The sequence below is a fragment of the Rattus rattus genome, chromosome 17 (genome assembly GCF_011064425.1).
Source record: "Rattus rattus isolate New Zealand chromosome 17, Rrattus_CSIRO_v1, whole genome shotgun sequence".
Lineage (NCBI taxonomy): Eukaryota > Metazoa > Chordata > Mammalia > Rodentia > Muridae > Rattus > Rattus rattus.
Window position 1 is genome coordinate 42,797,444 of NC_046170.1, and position 19,950 is coordinate 42,817,393.

At 51.9% G+C, this 19,950-nt stretch overlaps 2 protein-coding genes across 3 annotated transcripts; one reads left to right on the forward strand and one right to left on the reverse strand.

Moving 5' to 3' along the window:
* Positions 1-1,649: 1,649 nt before the first annotated feature.
* On the forward strand, positions 1,650-9,268 carry Dpep1 (dipeptidase 1). Its single transcript, XM_032887953.1, has 10 exons — positions 1,650-1,901; positions 6,173-6,305; positions 6,496-6,628; positions 6,733-6,883; positions 7,059-7,128; positions 7,395-7,571; positions 7,654-7,738; positions 7,814-7,889; positions 8,070-8,205; positions 8,286-9,268. The coding sequence occupies exons 1-10, from the start codon at positions 1,798-1,800 to the stop codon at positions 8,451-8,453; spliced, it is 1,233 nt and encodes a 410-aa protein (XP_032743844.1). The 5' UTR covers positions 1,650-1,797; the 3' UTR covers positions 8,454-9,268.
* Positions 9,269-12,255: 2,987 nt separating this feature from the next.
* Positions 12,256-19,938, reverse strand: Chmp1a (charged multivesicular body protein 1A). 2 transcript variants are annotated; one of them, XM_032887475.1, is made up of 7 exons: positions 19,831-19,938; positions 17,795-17,814; positions 16,633-16,710; positions 15,516-15,662; positions 15,006-15,134; positions 14,210-14,397; positions 12,256-13,701 (listed from the first exon to the last, which is right to left on the reverse strand). In XM_032887475.1, exons 1-7 carry the CDS (start codon positions 19,835-19,837, stop codon positions 13,680-13,682), a joined length of 591 nt encoding a protein of 196 aa, XP_032743366.1. In that variant the 5' UTR covers positions 19,838-19,938; the 3' UTR covers positions 12,256-13,679. The 2 variants fall into 2 exon arrangements, with proteins under 2 accessions (XP_032743366.1, XP_032743365.1); XM_032887474.1 differs by lacking the exon at positions 19,831-19,938 and adding an exon at positions 17,981-18,331 and having other exon boundaries at positions 17,795-17,864.
* Between the last annotated feature and the right edge of the window lie 12 nt (positions 19,939-19,950).

Here is a 19,950-nt window from a genome sequence, read left to right on the forward strand (position 1 = left end):
TTTCCTATAAAAATAAAAAATAAAAAAAGTAAATAAAAGGACTTCTTGATTTCAGAGACAGTGAGGCTGAGAAATGTGAGCAGCTCATAAAATCCCGGATTGACCTACCTACAGTTGATGAGGCAGGACTCGAACTGGAGGCTCTCTTGGGCACACTATTTTGCTTTTGTGTTTTCTGCATCTGAAGCTGAAACCGAATCCTAGCTTGTGCATTCTAGGCAAATGCTGCAACACTGAGCGCCAATCCCCACTCCTTTAGGACGTTTAAACCGGTACAGAGAGGACAGGAGACATTTTAAAAGCAGTTTTAAATCCAAGCTGGGTGTGGTGGTGAACTTATACTACCCTGGCACTTGAGTCATGAGGGTAGGAGGCTAAGAGTTCAAGGCCAAGGTGGGCAGTGGTGGTGCATACCTTTGATCCGAAGCACTCAGGAGACAGAGGCAGGCAGGCCCTGAGTTCAAGGCCAGCCTGATCTACAAAATAAGTTCCAAGACTACACTGAGAAATCCTGTCCAATGGGAAAAAAATGCAAAAATTGCAAACAAGCAAAATAAATATCACAAGAGAAAGTATAAGAAGAGGGAACAAATGAACCCAGAGTGTGCTGCCCCTAACGGGATGTTATGGAACATGATTTAGGCGCTAAGGATTCTGGGAGGGACACAGGATTACATAAGGCTGCTAAACAAGGAGAGAAAGGGCTAACAAAGGACTAACAAAGAAATAATTATTATTCCTAATAGTAGGACTTGAGGAAGAATGCTGATTTGAAAACCTTAGTGAAAGCAGCAGGGTGTGGTGGTCCTGCCTGTAAATTCAGCTCTTGGGGGGTGCAGTAAGGGGGCTAAGGCAACAGGATAACCACAAGTTCCAGTCCAGCCTGGGTTACAGTGTATCTCACAGTATCCTGCTCCAAAGTGAAAAGTTCTTTCCTGCCCTCCTCACCCACCCAACAACCTTAAAACACAGACACAGATTGTTTTGCAAACCAATGTAGCAGCTGTCAGTAGAGCAGGGGGGCTCGGTGGCCGTCTTTGTCGGCCACAACGGGTCACGGGGCTGAATGTGTATGGTAACCTGTCCCAAATACCACAGAAGTACAAGGACAGTGGCTCTTCCTGGGTCTCAGGATTCTTGGGGCCTCTTTGGCAGACGCAGTGGGAGCTGGGAAAATGACATACACTCTACTCCAATGAAGAGGTATACTGACAGCTGCTACCTGACCCAGTCTCCCCAGCAATCATTTGAAATGCTCCCAGCAGGAGGGAAAGTCGGGCTCAGGGGCTCAGGCCCCTGCCAAGGAAATATAGCTGACTGTGACCTTTCTTCTCAGGGTCAGGAGGACCCTTATTGGATACTATAATCCTGGCCTGTCAGAATTCAGGAACTTACAGTGAACTGGACCCCAAAGGGCAGGTCTTCATAAAGGTACCAAGCCTCCAGGGCCATATGTGCCAGCAAGTCAGCTAACAGCCTTGTGCTAGCCCTTTCTGAGTCCATCTCAGGGTCTAGAATCCCACTTTCTTGCTAAGCCTCTATCTGGCCAACACAGCTACGCCCAGTATGGGGTCATATATGTTTCCTATCCTGAAAGGGAATGAAGTAGTTACTCATTGAACACTAGAAGTTATAAACAGGACTCAGTCTTAATTACCTGGACCAAAGGCCTCTCTCCTTTCTCCTGATAGCCATAGCAGCTCTATCTGGCCATTAGACCTTTTTTTTTCCCCTGTACACAGGCCACCACGGAGGTGTCAAGGCAGCTGTGGAAGCAGATCCCTGAGGAACCTTGAAATGTTGATCATCTGGTGGTTCTGGTCTCTGCTGGCCATCTGTGCTTCTGACTCCTTCCGGAACCAGGCGGAGAACATCATGAGAACCACACCGGTCATTGACGGGTGAGTGACCAGGGACCACCTATTGAAGTGGTTGCAAGGACCAGGGTCTTCCATACGTCTGCTGCCTGCCCCCCTCCACCGGCTGAATCATGGTTCCTGTCTATTTCTGGCCTCCTCTTGGTGGAGCGTCTTAGGACCTACAACAGTTTCAGCAAAAGAGGGCCTTCAAGAGGGACAGGAAAGGAGGTGCAGTGTCCTGGTACCCAAATCTCAGGGCTCAAGAAGGTCAGTGTTTGGTTGTGTCTGGGGGATTCTAGTCATATGTCTTAGGGAGGGACCCAAGTCCCCTACCTGGATCCCTGCTGAAAATCTGAGGCGAGGGTGGGGTGGCTTCACACCAGGAAGGTCCTCTTGAGCGTCCCTCGGGCTGTCTGTCCTCTCTCCTGTATCCAACCCAGTGCCTCTCTTGCCTCTTCGTGAAGGTCACACAGCACTGTGGTACATGTCCGTTCCAAAGTGTCCCATCCCTCTGTTGTCACTAGAATACTTGAAGACCTCTTGCCAGTTCCTTACCACCCAGCGGCGAGAGCATGATCACCCATCACTTACCCACGGGGTCACTATGAATGCCCCTAATGGACCTCCACCAGCATCCTTGGTGCCTGAGGCATACAGACTCTAGACCTGCAGTTTGACCTGGCAGAGGTGGCTTTGCTTCTTCAGGAGACAGGAAGCCACAGAGAGAGATGAGGAGAGAGGTGGGCAGGGTGGCTCTAAGTATGGCAGGAGGCTGGCTCCTGAGGTATCCAGGGCCCCTTTCGAGAGTTCCAGCCCTCCCTGGCACCTTCCGCAGGGATGAGTTTCCTAGAGAGGCTATAAGTGTCCTCAGGCTAAAGATTAAAGTCCTTTTCCTAGAAGCTGCCTAGCCCTCCCACGGAGAGCTGGCAAGGCTGCTTTGGCCAGCCCAAACTTATTCCTTTATCCATTCAGTGAGCTTATCATGAAAAATCTGTGCCAGGTGCAAGGGTGGGGCCAGGGAGGGAGAACAATCTGTTCAGCCCATTCCCTAACCTTCCTCGTGGAGTGACATTCACATTGCGGGAGGCTGAAGCTCTTATCCCTTTGCTGAGCGATGGATTGAGCACCAGTCTTAGGGAGAGGCGTATTACCCTGAGCTTTCCAAAGGAGCTTCCTTGGTGGACTGGCTTTGGAATAGCCACTACTGGGAGTGGATGGGGTCAAGGTGAAAGAGAGATGATGCCAGGTGTCAGGTGACCTAGAACACGGATTTAGCAGACCTGAGTCAATTATCACGTGATGCTGGGTGTCCTTGCTTCCACTTGTAATCTCAGCACTTGGGAGGCTGAGGCAAACGGGACCCTGAAGGCCTGAGGCCAGCCTGGATCTCATAAAGACCTCACGTTCCATCTAGGGTAATAGAAAGGCCCTGTTTAAAAAACACAAACAACCCCAGGCATCGTGGCACATGTCTTTTATCCCAGCACTTGAGTAGCTGAGGCAGGTGGATCTCTGTGAGTTTGAAGCCAGCCTGGTCCACATAGTGAGTTCTTAGATGGCCAGAGTTGACACAGTGAGATCGTGCCTCAAAAAAACAAAAAAACCACAAACACAAACCAGGGGTTGGACAGGGGAAGACAAGACTTCTCAGTGTAGCCCTGGCTGTTCTAGAACTCACTCTTAGACCAGGCTGGCCTCAAATTCACAGAGATCCACCTGCCTCTGCTTCCCAAGTGATGGGATTAAAGGTATGCACCGCTGTTGCCCAATCTTTTGTTTTTTTAAAGATTTAGATTTATGTATTTATTTTATGTATGTGAGCACACTGCAGCTAGCTGTCTTCCATTGAGCCATCTCTCCAGCCCTGGGATTTAGTTCTTTTTTTTTTTTTTTTTTTTTTGGTTTTTTTTTTTGGAGCTGGGGACCGAACCCAGGGCCTTGCGCTTCCTAGGCAAGCCCCCTCCCCCTGAGCTAAATCCCCAACCCCGGGATTTAGTTCTTAATAAACACATAGTAGCTTACAGCCATCTATAAATTCAGTTCCAGGGGATCCAATGCTGTCTTCTTATATCTGTGGGTACAAGGCACACACATGATACACATACATATATACATACATACATACATACATACATACCTATATACATACATACATACATATACACATACATACACACATATGTGTAGGCAAAAAGTAAAACACACACATAAATTTAAATGAATAAATCTGAAATAAATTAAAGGAAATAAACCACAGGGCTGCAGAGATGGCTCAGACGTTAAGAGCACTGTCTGCTCTTCCAGAGGTCCTGAGTTCAATTCCCAGCAACCCCACGGTGGCTCACAACCATCTGTAATGAAATCTGGCGCCCTCTTCTGGCCGGCAGGCATACATGCAGGCAGAATGGTGTCTATGTAATAACCCACAAACAGGCTGAGCAGGGTGACTTGAGCTGGTAATCTCAGCATGTGAAAGGGAGAGGCTGGCAGATCACAGCAAATTTTAGGCCAGTTTGGGCTACATGGAGAGTTTTAGGCCATCCAGAGTTGCATAGTGAAACTGTCTCAAAAGAAGCTGACCCTCAAAAACAAAAACAAAAACAACAACAACAAAAAAAAAAAACTCATGTGTTTCACAATATTTGGGAAAGGAGCTATGTGCCTCAGTGGGGCTCTACGATGTTGCCTAGTGCCTTAGTCATGGTTTTACTGCTGTGAACAGACACCATGACCAAGGCAAGTCTTATAAAGGACATTTCATTGGGGCTGACTTACAGGTTCGGAGGTTCAGTCCATTATCATCAAGGTGGGAACATGGCAGCATCCAGGCAGGCCTGGTACAGGAGGAGCTGAGAGCACCTCCTCTAGTTCCAAAGGCAGATAGGTGAAGACTGGCTTCCAGGCAGCTAGGATGAGGGTCTTAAAGCCCACACCCACAGTGACACACCCACTCCAACAAGGCCACACCCATTCCAACAAGGCCACACCTATTCCAACAAGGCCACACCCATTCCAACAAGGCCACACCTTCTACTAGTGCCACTTCCTGGGCTGACCCTATAGAAACTGTCACACCTAGTGACACCTAGCTGTCCTGTTCTTGTAGAAGCTCGCACAGGTATAAAAATCACCTAAGGATGCATTTCGGTGGACAGATCCAAAGGACTACATTAATAGTAACTCGTTTACCTTAATACTGCACTCTCCGGGGAAGATGCCCCATGTCACAGATGAGGAAACCCAGGTGTAGCAAAAAGGAACTGGGATTAGAGATGGAAAGTAGACAATGGGGACAAAGCCAGAACTTGGGAAAGGAGAGTGTCCCTCGAAGCCCCAGCTTAACACAAACTCCGCAGCCCAGAGACTGGTGGTTCACTGTGGGCCTCCTCAGCTGTCCTGTGCACGCGAATCAGCAGAGTCCTGCCGGGCCTGAGCCTACAGTCTTGAAGAAGCCTACCTTGGCTGTTCCTGGAGCTGACAAGTCAGGCTCTGTAGCAGCATAGGCAGAGATGAATTTTTGGGTTTTTTTTTTTTTTTTTTTTTTTTTTTTTTTTTGTCTTTCCGGAGCTGGGGACCGAACCCAGGGCCTTGCGCTTCCTAGGCAAGCGCTCTACCACTGAGCTAAATCCCCAACCCCAGAGATGAATTTTTTAAAGAGACCGTCTTCTAGCTACTAGCTCGGGGACCTAGCTCCTGGCACTCTCCTTCTTCTGTGAAAGCACCGACTCCCTTGGGGCTTCTCAGAGGATCAAAGCCCTTCGGATTTGGAGATGAACTGGGTGGAGGTGAGCCTGGATTTGCCACAGGAGTAGAGACAAAACAGAGTCTGAGTCTTCAGAAGGTTGGGAGCCAAGCTACTCCCTACAGGCCCTGGCTCGCTGGGATTCGAACTCAGGACCTCTGGCAGAGCAGTCACCGCTCTTAACCACGGAGCCGTCTCTCCAGCCCACGGCTTTGCTTTCAAGGAACAGACTTAGTCTTTGAACTGAAAATGTCCTATCCCTCTATGGTCCCTGCAGTGACTCCCTGTCTCAGGAGATTTTGCAGCAGAGCAGGGACCTGCCCCTTCCTCCGGCCTGCCGGTGGGATGGGGTATAAGAAGGCATAACCTAGCCAGACTCAGATCACGGCCACTCGGCCTGGGGTGCAATTAGGAACCTCACCAAGTTAGAGGCGGTCCACCTCTGAGGCCTGCATGTTGGCCTTGGGGTGTCTGAACTGGAGAAGGGAAGCCGGCAAGGCGGCTGGCCCAGAAGCCTCCAGGCCCAGTTCTAATCCACCTTGGACCCCTTCTTGCCTCCCCCTCCCCCCAGGCACAACGACTTGCCTTGGCAAATGCTCACTCTGTTCAACAATCAGCTCCGGAAATCAGAGGCCAACCTGAGCGCGCTAGCGGAAACACACACCAACATCCCCAAGCTGAGGGCTGGCTTCGTGGGAGGCCAGGTACACCCTCGGGTCTCCCGTTTGCTCTGTGCTGGGGTCTCCCCTACATTCCCTGTGGGACTGGCTAGGTACGGCCTGCCTTAGAGAAGCATGTCTCGTGGGCCCCAGGGATCCCAGAAGGGCATGTGTACACTGGGCTAGGCTCAAGTATCCGTGGGCTGGGCTGTCAGCTCTTCCCCTCAACCCCCAGTTCTGGTCCGCATACATGCCTTGCGGCACCCAAAACAAAGATGCCGTGAAAAGAATATTGGAACAGATTGATGTCATACACCGCATGTGCCAGCTCTATCCTGAGACCTTCGAATGTGTCACCAATAGTTCAGGTAGTGTCCCACCCAGGCCCCGATGTCCTCCTGCCAGACTTGGTTTTAAATAGAGGGTGGGACTTTGAAGGTCTAGTGCCAACCCTCTGCTCCGTTTTCTGTAGACATCCTACCGGCGTTTCGGAGGGGGAAAGTGGCCAGTCTGATTGGCGTGGAAGGTGGCCACTTGATTGACAGCAGCCTGGGTGTTCTTCGGACACTCTACCATCTGGGCATGCGGTACCTGACCCTTACCCACAACTGCAACACACCCTGGTAAGGAGTCCCCATGAAAACCCCGTGATGTGGTCAGAAAAGGAAACCAATGACCTCTGTTACACCCAGAACCCTGGTCTCTCCTGAGCTCCAGACCAGGCACCGTTATGTGGGCAGGCGAGGGTGGGCTGGGACTATTGCCCTGTTCCTTAGACACATGTGTGTCTTTCTTTAGGGCCGACAATTGGCTAGTGGACAAAGGAGACGACGAGGCTGAGAGCCAAGGACTGTCGCCCTTTGGGAAGGTGAGAGAAAGGGTTACAGTCCCCAAAGGATGGGACAGAGTGTCACACCTCAATGGACTTTGGTTTCCTTCTCACGTGCATAGAGCTAATGACACTCATTTCCGGGGTAGAGTCTGTTGGAACCCTTGGATATTCAGAATGCTGAATCCTGGGTACCCCCACGACTTCCAACCACTAAAGGCTTGACTAACACTTAGTGCTGCCTTCCCCCTGACTCAAATTCGGGATGTCTGCGAAGTGTACCCAATCCTATCCCCCGCCCCCAGCTTGTGCTGAATGAGATGAACCGTCTGGGTGTCATGATTGACTTGTCCCACGTGTCTGTGGCCACCATGAAGGACGCTTTGCAGCTATCCAAGGCACCGGTAATCTTCAGCCACTCCTCTGCCTACAGCGTGTGTCCACACAGGCGGAATGTGCCTGACGATGTGCTGCAGCTGGTGGTAAGGGACCGAGAAGTGAAGGGGGCCCCCTTACCTCCTGGGGGTCCTCTCTAACTGTCACCCCCAACCCCTTTCTGAGCAGAAGAGCACAAACAGTTTGGTGATGGTGAACTTCTATAACCAGTTCGTGTCCTGCTCAGACAGCGCCACCTTGTCCCAAGTGGCTGGTAAGTAGGTAGGACCATGCAGTGGCCAAGTAAGGGACGGCCTTGCTTAGGACTCACACATGCTACTCCCTACAGACCACCTGGATCACATCAAGACGGTGGCAGGCGCAGGGGCTGTGGGCCTTGGAGGAGATTATGATGGTGTTACCAAGTAAGAGTGACATCTTCTAATGATGGAGTTGTGGTCCTACTTATGTGTCCTGATGGGACAGGGGAGGGGAGGCACCCTCAGTGCAGTGCAGAACATTTTGCTGCAAGGACGCCCTTTGGGTCTTCATGTACCCGGAGACTGGCCCATCTGCAAAGCCTGGTCCTCTTGGTCTTGGCCTAGCCTTCCTGTGGGACTGGAGGATGTCTCTAAGTACCCAGACCTGATAGCGGAGCTTCTCAGGAGGAACTGGACAGAGACCGAGGTCAGAGGGCTGCTGGCTGAAAACCTGCTTCGGGTCTTCTCTGCCGTGGAACTGGTGAGGAGAAAGTGGCCATCTAGGTTTCCTATCCTTCCCCCAACCAAAGAGCAGGCTGCCTAACTTGGGTCTGTCTCCAGGTAAGCAACATCATGCAAGTTCCTGAGGAAGAGACTATCCCCGTGGAGAAGCTGGATGGCTCCTGCAGGACATTCTATGGCCACTCAAGGGCCCCCAGCATCCACTTGCAGATAGGGGCCCTGTTGGCCTCTCTGGCTTCCCTGGTCTTCAGTCTGCATCTTCTGTGACATCCCAAGGACCAGAACCTCCTCCAGTGCTCTCCGAGCTCAGGAAGACTGAGCAGGCCTAGAGACCCTGCTGTCCATGCCAAACCACGCCCTTTCCTGAAGAAGCAGTGGGCTTACCTGGGGACAGCTCAAGACACAGGCACGCAATAAACACAATGTCCTTTAAGTGCCAAGTAGGCATCTCAGCCCTGGAAGGTTCGTCTGAGCATGGAGAGAGCAGATTTTGTGAGAACAGCTCTGGGTCAAAAGGACACGGGAGCACCTGAGTTCTTGGAGGGGAGGACTAGAAGGAACCCAGAGGTCTGCAGAGGGTCTCATGTGAGCAGTGACTAGTTTGAAATGTCATGGTTCATGTTCCAGTGGCTACCTTCCCCCCATTGCTGTGCATGTACCACATGCACACAATCCCCTCGCCCCTACACACATGTACTTACGTGCACACAGCCACAAACGAAGACACTCAGATGCACATCTATATCACACACAGGCGCATGCACTCTGCTGACACATACCGTAGGAGAGTCACACATATCTACCTGGGTTCTGTAGTGCTGGGAAGGGACCCAGGTAATCTGAATTTGGTCTAGTCTTGGAAGGTAGGCTCCAGGTAGGATGGGTGCCTGCACTCACAGGGGTATCCCACACAGCTAACAGCAGGTTTTTCCAGATTCACAAGGCAGAGGCTGTCTTCTGTGTGTTACCTAGCACGGTTGGCAGTGTGAAACAGGGTGCCAGGCCTTCCAGTGAGGACATTCAAGGATGAGTCTTGTGAATAAACTTGTGAGGGACAGCGCGAAGCAGCTTCCCTGAATGGCCAATGACCCCTTTGTGGTTCATGCTGCTGAGATACTCCTCATGGACATGGGCGAGGACTCCTTTGTTGAGAATCAGTCTCTAGGTACCCCGCAGAGGGTTCGGGGTATCACTGCTTAAGTATATGAAACCCTGTGGTCATATATCCCTTTCAGATCTGCCTTCCCTGAAAGGAAAGTGGGTAGAGGATAGCCACAGCTCGTGGGGCTGACCACAGGGGCATCCCTGCCTGGCATTAATTTTTTGAGAGAGGCTCTCGTGTGTCCCGAGGAATCCTCCAACTCACTATGCAACCACAGGTGACCTTCATCATCTGTTCTCCCCGCCTTCACCTCCAAGGGCTGCTGTTTCGGGTTCAGACCATCTCTCTTGGCTTCTATAGTGCGGAGGATCAAACCTGGGACTTTGCGCATGTTGGGCAAGCATGGTACCAACTGACACCAGCCCCAGGTTGGCTTTGAGAGTCCTAGGCTACTCATTTGCACATGCCACCAAGGAACGAAAGGACAGGGGCCTGCCTACCCCCAGGTCTGTGGGTATTAGCACAGAACAAGCCTTGGTCCAACCTGTGTCTGTCACAAAACAGTCCATCAAGTAACATCCTTCTTAGTCTGGTGTAAATGTCCCCAGGAGCACCTTCTGACTATTTAGTATGATTTATAAGGGAAAATGCTTAGGAAAGGTTTCTGTGCCCATTGTCTGGCCAAAGTAGTGGGAAAGATCCCTCTGGTGTATTTCCAGTGTATTGCAACCCATTTTGCCAACTGGGAAGTAAAGGGGCAGAAGTCCTAAAACAAACCTAGGCCCTAGCTGTCAGGGGCTGAGGCGAGAAGCCTGAGACTGAGATTGGCTCAGCTACAGAGCAAGGCCCTGTCTCAAGATTTCTAGTTGTCTAACGTCATCTTTTTCTATTGTTGCCGAGTCAGGGTCTCCTGAAACTGAGGGTGGCCCCCAACTCGCTGTGCAGCCAAGGATGACCCTGGATTCCTGATAACTCAGAAATATCACACAATAGCACCCATTGAGGTGACACATCTCATCTGGTTCTGACAAGTCCATGCTGCCTGGTGAAGTTCTGTTCCCGTATCCCTTGTCCTTCTTTGGGTCACCGTCTTTCTCTTTTTATTTTATAATGGTGGGGCTGGCTGCGGTGACTCACACCTTTAATCCCAGCACTCAGGAGGGGGAGGCAGCCCGAGCTCTGTGAGTTGAGGTCAGACAGCTAGGGCCATGTAGAGAGACCCTGTCGGAAATCAAACTAAATCTATGCATCTGTACATGTGTGTGTGTGTGTGTGTGTGTGTGTGTGTGTGTGTGTGTGTGTGTGTGTATGTGTGTGTGTAAGTGTGGGCACAATCACACACAGAGCTGCTTCTTTCCTCCGATCGTGGCTGTGTCAATTCAGGGCAGCAGGATTAGTGACAAGCTTTTACCACTGACCATCTTCACATCCTACGTTTCCTTCTAAAACATCCAGGCCTCGCCAGGGCACCAGAGGTCGGGGATTCTGCATAAGGCTTCACATAGGTCGGGGAGAAGCTAGAGTGCACCCCATGGATGCAGGTTCTAATCTTGGTGTATAAGGAGATCATCTGGATTTCTCTCTATTTGTCTAACGCAGATGAATAAGGCAGCCCTCAGCTACTGGGACCGTATGGGAGGCCACTGGAAGGCATCTGAGGCAAGTGGCAAGGTTCTAAGTGAGGCAGACCCTCTTGGAAGGCTGGGTTATTTCAGACCTTCCCGCAAAAGATCAAGTATGTTGGGAGAGCCACTCATAAAGAAAATGAACCTTCCAGAACTACACATCCACCGTGAACATTATAAACACGGGGACACGGGGTGGAGGGGGGAGAGCGTGAGAGTGAGTGTCAGGTGGATCTCAGGTGAGTTTGAGGCCAACTTGGTCTCAAACCATACAGTGAATTTCAGGATAACCAGGGCTACACAGAGAAACCCTGTCTCAAAAACAACAAAAAGGGTCCAAGGAAGGAGGCTAGGCTGGTTCTTACAGTGCTGACATATGGACCTAATACCATCAGAGGGGTATGGCCACACATCCTGTGAGCTAGTCATCTTTCTGGGAAGCATGAGGTGTGACACACAGTCAGTTTCTCTTTGGTGTGGATGTGTATGCATTTATAGTTCAGGGGTTACAGCTGTGTTTCTCAACTTTTTAGAGCTTTTTAACTTACATATTTAATGTACACAGGCAGGTGTTCTTCCTGTATGTAAACCAGAGAGGGCATCAGATCCCATGGGACTACAGTTATAGATGGCTGTGAGCCACCGTGTGGTGGCAGGACTTGAACTCTGGCCCTCTGAAGGGCAGCCAGTGCTCTGAGCCACACCTCACCTTTTGTGTTAAGGCCTCAACTGAGCCTGGAGCTCCGGGATTCAGACGTTAAGCGGCTCGTTTCCTGTGAGTTCCAGGGAGCTGCCTGGCTCTGGCTCTCTAATACCAGGGTTACTCCGGGCCTGGCTCTTTAACATGAGATCTCGGGATTCAAACTCATGTCTTCCTGTCTGTACAGTAAGCACTTTGCCGAAGGAGTCACCCGCCCTCCAGGCCTATTGTCTAAGCACTGTTCCCCTCTCAAGTGAATCAGGGATGCCCAGTTGCCAAGGCAGAGAAGCCAAGAGAAACCCTGTCTCCTGCAGTGCAGGGGAAGCAGGAAGTTCTGAAACCAAAGAGTAGGCTGCAGGGCCCAGAAGCCAAAAAGCAGCATCTTATATTGGAGAGAATTTCTGCTTTGATACTTTAAATTTTATAATAAATCATAAACGTGACTCTGGTTCCACCATATGTGTAGTGTGAGAATCCTTTCACCCATGCCTCCCTCCACTGCCACCCCAGAAACGAGGCCTCCAGGGACACAACTTCCTCCCTATTTCTGACATCATCCTGATGTAAGGCACTGGGTCATCCACATGGGATCCAGCCTGCAGTTAGTTCATAGCCCTACTCAGGACACCAAGACAAAGTGTAGACGTTCTCCACCAATCCCTTTATTTACTTACGACAACATTCTAAAGGCAGATATGCCCATTTGATGAACCCAGCCCAGCTCCCCCATCCCTACAAATCCTGCACCCTCTAGGACCCAGGGAACTACACCTAACCTGTAAGTTGATTTCAGGAAGCCTTGCAGGGGCCCATGGTTAGATTATACCTTGGTCCCCACATCCAGGGCCAACAATTCCAGCCCCTGCCTTTAACACCAACGTATAATATGGGGTACCCAGGGCTCCAAGGTGCAGAACAGAAGAAGCCAAACACAGCTTGTCTCCAAGGTGTGCAAACCTGTGGGCAGCCGCACTGCTCAGCCTACAGAGGGCTGGGATGAACACACCTCTCCACTGTGCTTACTACTTTGGCAAAAGAACAAAATCACCAGGAGTTTTAAGAACATGAGTAAACTTCAGGAGACAGAAAAATAAAACAGCAGCCTGTACAGAGTCTCAAGGCTGCCCAGTCAGCCGCACTGCCTGCTTGCCGCCAGCTTCCTCACTGCGGAAGGACGTAAGCGTTTGCTGCCAGCAGCCAGAGTGACTGACCCAGGCTCCCTTTGTTAGCCACCGTGACTCTCCCTTGGAGAAGGCAGAAAGCAGCAGCCTTTGTCTAAAAGGACAGGAGAGTCAGACAATCAGGAATGAGCCGCTCTAAAAAGGCCTGGGAGGCTGACACAGGCACAGGGCCGGTCAGCATGAGGCAGACAAGCTCAGCTCCAGCGGCCAGAGTTCTTCCAGAGGCAGCTGCAGAATTCAGTTTAAGAATCTCTTAGGAAGGACCTGGACTTGAAATTGGATGGCAGTTCTGTTCCTGTGGGCTGGGAAAGGGAGCTGAGGGACGAAAGCCCAAGCCGGCAGTGGACGCCAAGCCCGCAGCCCTGGGAAGATGGAGGAGAGTTACCATTTGTAAAGCCCCAGGTCAGTGTTGGTGGCACTGGACACCTTGGTACACAAAGTTCACAGGAACCTACTAAGGGCTGTCACACAATGGGATTTCCTGTCTGCAGAGGAGGGGGAGAGGCTCCCAAGAGTTGCCTGGCAAAGGAGGGATAGCTCTGACCCTCGCTGGCCACAGCACGTAGCAGGTGTGCGGTCGCTGGAATCCGAAGGCCCCAAAGCACTGGGCTGAAGTCCACACACATCTGCAGGTCACACCCTGTCAACTCCACATAGGCAAAGGACAAAAGAGAGCTTGCCATCCTCCAGCTGTGGCCTACACTCACATAAGTCACCACACACTTGTGCAAATTCAATGCCAGGAGAGACCCGCTGCCCGATGTCCTAAGGCGCCAGTTTGGGAAAGGCAAGGCAGCTATGAAGGGTTGGAGGAAGTGGAGCGCAGCCGGGCAGAAGCCTCCAGGACATCTCAGGGCGATGGAGGCAGCACCTGCCAACAGCGTGCTAATTCCTCAGGGCAGCCAACCTGGAAACCAACAAGAGAAACGCTGGTAAGAAGGGCAGAGGGCAGAGGGCAGAGGGCAGAGGGCACTTGCCGTGCCGTGCGCAGCGCTAGACCTGAACTCACAAGTGAGGACTACTTAGACTCTGACGGTGAAAGATGCCAGAAACAGACATGCACTGAGACACTCTTAGGAAGAGCACAGGTCTTCCTTCTACGGTGAGCTGCTGGCTACAGGGGTTAACCGCAGCACTCTGAGGTAAGGGAGTTGTGCAGCCGACCCACGAGGCTCCCCTTCCTTCCCAACAGTCCATCAAGTGGGGTGGTCTTTGCGAGGTGGCACTCCAGCCCAGCAAGTCCGTGGGGTCAGGACAGGACACTAAAGCAAGCGCTACAGCGCTCACTCGGGCAGGACCCTACCTCCGAGACAGCTGGTCCTCTAGAGCAAGCACTAAGGTGTGCGCTCGCTCACTCACTCTCTCACTCACTCGCTCGCTCGCTCACTCACTCGCTCGCTCAGGCAGGACCCTACCTCCGAGACAGCTGGTCCTCTTGGCTGCGCACAGAGCTTTCACCCACGGCAGAGGCTCCCTCCGGAAGCTGGCTGAGTTGGTCAAGGACCTCCAGGCCATTCTCCTCAGCAATCTGAACGATGAGGCTGTCAACCTGCTCCTGAGGTGTGGTCAGTGTAGTGGCAGAGCTCACAGAATCCTCCATCACCTGAGGAGACATTTATTCTGGGCAGTATGGCCACAGACCCCTCCGTGGCACCATGAAGCCCACTGTGATCGTTCTGTGTTTGCTGTGAACATGTATGGCACACATGTGCTCATGTGAAGGCCAGGGCTAAGACTGAGTGTCCTTCGGATACTGTGACCAACAAGCTTTGTCACCAAAGCCAGTGCTTACCTGTCACTCAGGTCAGCAAAGCCCTCAGGTTCTTCTGCCCTTGGCCCCAGCACTAAGGCTGCCACGTACCCAGATTTTATGTGGGTGCCAAGAGCTCACTTGTGCCCTCGGGCTTGGACAGGAAGCACATCACCTGCTGAACCATCTCCCCGACTCCCACTGTGGTTCCTGTTCTCTCCTCACAGGGTTCTCCAGAAAACCTTTCCTGGCTCCCTGGGCCTTCCTGCCCCATATCTGCGAGGCCACCTCTGAGTCCACCCAGTTCACAGAGTTTACTGAACTTCTGTGTGCTTGCCTGCCATGTGGGCCTCCCCAGAAAGGGCTGGTGTCTCATCCCCTTCTTTCTCCAAGTCCCTCCGGTGTGCAGCTCAGTCCAGCCACCCTGACACACTGTCCACCATACCACAGGGACCACCTACCGATGTGTGCACATCCAGGTTCTGCACCTGCTGCTCGAACCTGTCCATCACTGCAGACACCTTCTGAAGGTCCATGGCACTCAGGGCCTTGTCCAGAGCTTTGGTCACCTGAGCCATATTCTTGGTCACCTGGGGTAGAAGAGCATTAGAGACAGAAACAGTTAACAGGTGACCGAGGACTGCAGACCAGGAACTGGCTGTCAGGACTTTCCGATGAGAACGCAGGGCCTCAGCTCAGTTACTGGAATACAACCGAAGACACACGAGTTCTACGGGTCTCTCCATCTTGAAGGGAAGTTCTGCTATGGAACCAAGAGCTCCATTTAACTTCCAGCCGCTTGTGGAATGGTACTGAGATCCAGGCTTGCCTGAACCTTCCTGTGTCCCAGGACTGCCTGCTGCCCAGGTGCTCTGCTTGTCCAGCTAACCTCTACTCTAGAGATGCCCCAGTTCCTGCCACTAAACCCTACAACAGACGCTGGCCGCATGGCACCGAGGTCTAGCACTTACCCCCTTCATGGTCACAGCTGTCTGCACCTTGGAGGCCACTGCGTCCACACGGGATGCCATCCGGAGCCAGTTTACGCCTTCATTCTTCTTGCGGATGGCGTTTTCAGCATACACACGGGCACACTCCACATTTTTCTGCTGAAGGGCCTACGGGAGGATTTCACAGGGAAATGCTCATGGAGGAACATTTGAGAGCAGCTTGCATACTTCTCCAGGGTATGGTTTACCATTGGGGACAACAGGAGGCTTTCAGTTTCCCTAGGATAATTCTCAGAAATGGGTGAGCTTTGTAAAACTGCAATGCCAGTCTGGAGGATGGGTGGCCCAGACCAGCCATTTCCTCCAGAGCCACATCTGTACAGCAGAAAGGCAACACAGGAGCCACAGAGAGGAATGAACGGTGCAGGGCTTCACCTGAGAGGCCTGGGCAGTGCGCCATCACCGACAGCCTTGGAGCTACTGGGCCTTGAAACAACACTAAAGACCTTGGCTGAGGATCTGCTCTGCGACCAGTCAGCCACCGTCACCTTCTGCTCTGTGTATCTTTAAGATGCCTTCCTGCAAAAACCTCCGAAAGTTCCCACCTCTGCCCAACTCTACGGCGCCAATATCAACACCTCGGCCTGATCATGATTCCCTAGGCTGCAGCCCTGAAGGAAAGAAAGCAGCCGATGGCACTGGAGCAAGCACAGCTAGGCCATGCCTTGCCAATTCAGGATGTTCCAAGGGAGCCATGCCCTTGTGCTGCTCTGCGTCACTGGGATGGGCAGAGAGGCAGAGGAGGACGGCTACTCCTCCCTCGGGCTCGCTTCTCAAGTACAAAAACAAACATCGACACTGAAATCAGCGAGGATTAAGTCGCAATGTTGGAAGAGTCTTGTGACAAAAGAAGACAGTGAGCACCACGGAGGGAAACAGGCTGGTGTGGTGGCTCCACCTGCAGCTTTACCAAAGGTCAAGCTGGAGCAGGATACGTCAAGTTTGAGGTTAGCCTGGGCTACACAGTGAGTTCCAAGTCAATCTCGACTACAGTGCTCAATCAGGAATGAAGTGGAATGAAATGAAATAAAATACAGGGGCTGTGGAAAGAGGAGCCCAGACCAGAGAAGTCACGCACCTTCTTCACTTTGGCCTGCTCAGCCTTGGAGTCCTTCTCTGCCTTCTTGGCTAGTTTCTCCAGCTGCTTTGCTGTGAACTGAGCAGAAACCGTAACACCCTGAGATGCATAGGTAGAGCCCACCCTTTAGCCCTGTGCCTCCTGCCTCTGCCTGTTCTTGGCCCAATCCTGTGCTAAGGCACAAGGCCTCAAAATATAAGTCCAGTCAGACATTGTGGGCTCTTAGAAACTGCAGCAGCCCCAGGGATGAATCCCCTAAAGCCCCACCCAGTTCTGAGGCCCTGTGTGCAAGGGGAGGCTGCAACAGGTTTCCTAAAATGTCCTCCATCTCTAGCAACCCCCTAACCCATATCCTCCCCCAGAGTGGAAGGCTGACAAGACAGTCAACTCTCACCAACCCTGCCCCTGCTTATGAGGGACTTCCAACTCCCAGAGAGCACACACAGAACTTCTCAAGCCACTCCAGCGGGGGCATGAACCCCTATAACTCTGTGAACAATTCTGCAGTACAGCTCCTCACTCTGCCACAGAGGAGAGGTCAGCATCCCCATGACCCCTCTGGGATTCAGGAGCTAGAGACCAGACCCTGGCCACCAGTAGGCAAGGCTCACACACTGCCTTCCCTTAGGGCATCAGCCCACATGCCACCACCTGTAGGCTCCACGTGACACCAGAGCCATGCTCAGCCGCTTGCTACCTCACTCCTGCCCACACTCGCAGAGCCAGGGAGGAAGAGACCAGAGAAAGTTAACTGTCTCGTGTGAGGCACTGGAGGGAGGGGGCAGAAGCACGCCATGGCTTAGCAGGCGGGCACAGGTACTTCCCAGGAGGGAGCACTTTCACTGCCATAAAACTCTCCTTCAAGTCCTTAGAGTTCAGTCAGTGGTTTAAATGCTTGATAAGCCATCAAAGCACGCGTGCATCGCCCAGCTGTGTTTCTTAAAGAAAATGCACTCAGTCCTCATGGACAGGTCTGACTCATCTGCTTCTACTCAGCCAAAACCAAAGAGTGATCCTGTGTTTGTCGAGCCATCTGAGCCCCGTGTGGTGGCCATTCGATTACAGTAACTTTCCCGTGACTTTGGGGACTGCGTTCCAAGCACCGCTGCGCTGTGACTCTCGTTCTCAGGACAGGTCTGGGGAAGGGTGATTTTGTACAAACCTTCAACTGGAACAGGGTATCTGCAAAGACAGAGGACACAGTTTCAAGACCTTTAAGAAACGTAACAAGCGGGTTGGGGATTTAGCTCAGTGGTAGAGCACTTGCCTAGGAAGCGCAAGGCCCTGGGTTCGGTCCCCAGCTCCGAAAAAAAGAACCAAAAAAAAAAAAAAAGAAAACGTAACAAGCAGCCCATCTGGCAAGCCAGCTGACTCAGCGAGATCCTTGCAGATGCTAGGGGCTGGCTCACGCCAGCCAGTCAGGCTCAGCAGTGCAGGCAGGAGACAGAGCCATGTTAGACACAGGGCTCCAAACCAACAGGGACCCTCACTAACCGTGTTTGTCAGGAACATGGGACAGCAGCAGCCAATCTCACAGGGCTACTTTAAGGACAGACCGGGCAATGTATGCAGCTCTTGCCCATGGTCAGAGTGGAGATGGTGGCTTATAATTTATTCGACTTTACAAGACACACGGTGTTGTCTTTAGTACCAAACTTAATTCCCAAAGGCAAACAGATAAAATTAGTGTGGTGGCAAGCCTGAGGTCACCGAAGAGGTTACTCCGTGACAGATGGCATTTCTAAGCCACAGCATCAGGCTCCAGCGCACCTGTACTAAGCCAAGGAAGGGACAGCACAATTAGCCATTCATTCGCAAGCTTGGGGTGGGCAAATTCAATTTATTTTTGATGTTTTGAGACAGGATTTCCACTCAGACTCACTAAGTGGCTAAGGCTGGGGACACTTTGACCTCCTGACCCTTGTATCTCTACCTCCTGAGGGCTGGCATGACACGCTGGGTAACTGGCTCTGGGGAACCCTAAAGTGAGCTTATGAAAAGTTCGGTCATGAGAGCTGAGAGAACTGTGGTACTAAACAAAGTTCCTTTTTTTTTTTTTTTTTTTTTCTTTTTTTTTTCGGAGCTGGGGACCGAACCCAGGGCCTTGCGCTTGCTAGGCAAGCGCTATACCACTGAGCTAAATCCCCAACCCCAACAAAGTTCTTTATTGCTGGGATGCCGGGGTGCTCAATCTTCTCCTCAAGGGACTCTTATGTATGGAATTCTTATGTATTTCTTCCATGGCAGTGACATAGTACTATAGCTTTCTACATTTCAGGAAACAGTTTAAAACAAAACAAAACAAAACCTCCATTACAGCCCTAGGGGATGGCACAGACCTTTAGTCCCAGCAGTGGGGAGGCAGAAGCAGGCAGATCTCTAGAGTTCAAGGGCAGTTTGGTATAGATGTAAGTTCCAGGCCAGCCCAGGCTACAAAGGGAGACTGTCTCATACAAACAAAAACTCTATCACACTAGCCCATAAAATCTATTATGCGTTCTTTGGGAGTCTCGAGCTCGGAGCAGGTAGAAGTGACTCATATTACTATGGGTGGTTCCCTCCTAACCTGTTAATCTAAGGTTAACATGTAACATGTAACGCCTATCTCCAGGAGCTACTAGGAGGGAACCCATATCCTATTGCTTGGTACTCGAATTCCTTTGTATCTGAAATACTTCTATCTCTCTGGCTACTTTTCTGGTGCCTTCTGTCCATACTCCAGGGTTCCCCAAAGCAGGAACAAAACAAACAGGGAGGGTGGCTAGAAGGACCTGGTGGGCAAGATTCAGGGTTTGGATCCCGGGTGTGGAGTGCAGGCCTGGGGAGATCTGGGTAAGGAACAAGACTCAGGGGTAAGAGCTGGCTGGGATCTGGAGTCAAGAATCGGGAGCTACTTCCTGTTGGGTTGTGGGATCGAAGCCCAGGAGAGGGTTTCAGTTAGGCTGTAAAGGTTCAGGTACGGGGTCCGGCTCTGATAGGTATGTGAGGTGCAGGCCCGAGGGCAGGTCCTAGTAGGGGTCTCGAGCTGAGGCAAGGGGGGCGGATCCCGGTCCGAATATAGGATCGAGACTAGTGGGTTCCAGGCCCAGGGATAAAGTCTAGGGCTGAAGCCCGGGGCGGGTCCGGTTGGGTTGTGGGGCTGAGGCGCGATGTCCACAGAATCCCGCTCCGAACCCGAAGTGGATGACAGCCCCTTACCGTCCATGGCCAGTCGGACAGCACACCCCTCAGGGCGGCGCAGGGGACGGAGACCTTCCGGACTAGCTGTAGCCGTGAGGACTTCCGGGGTTGTTACTGTTTCCGGTCGCGCGGCCTGCT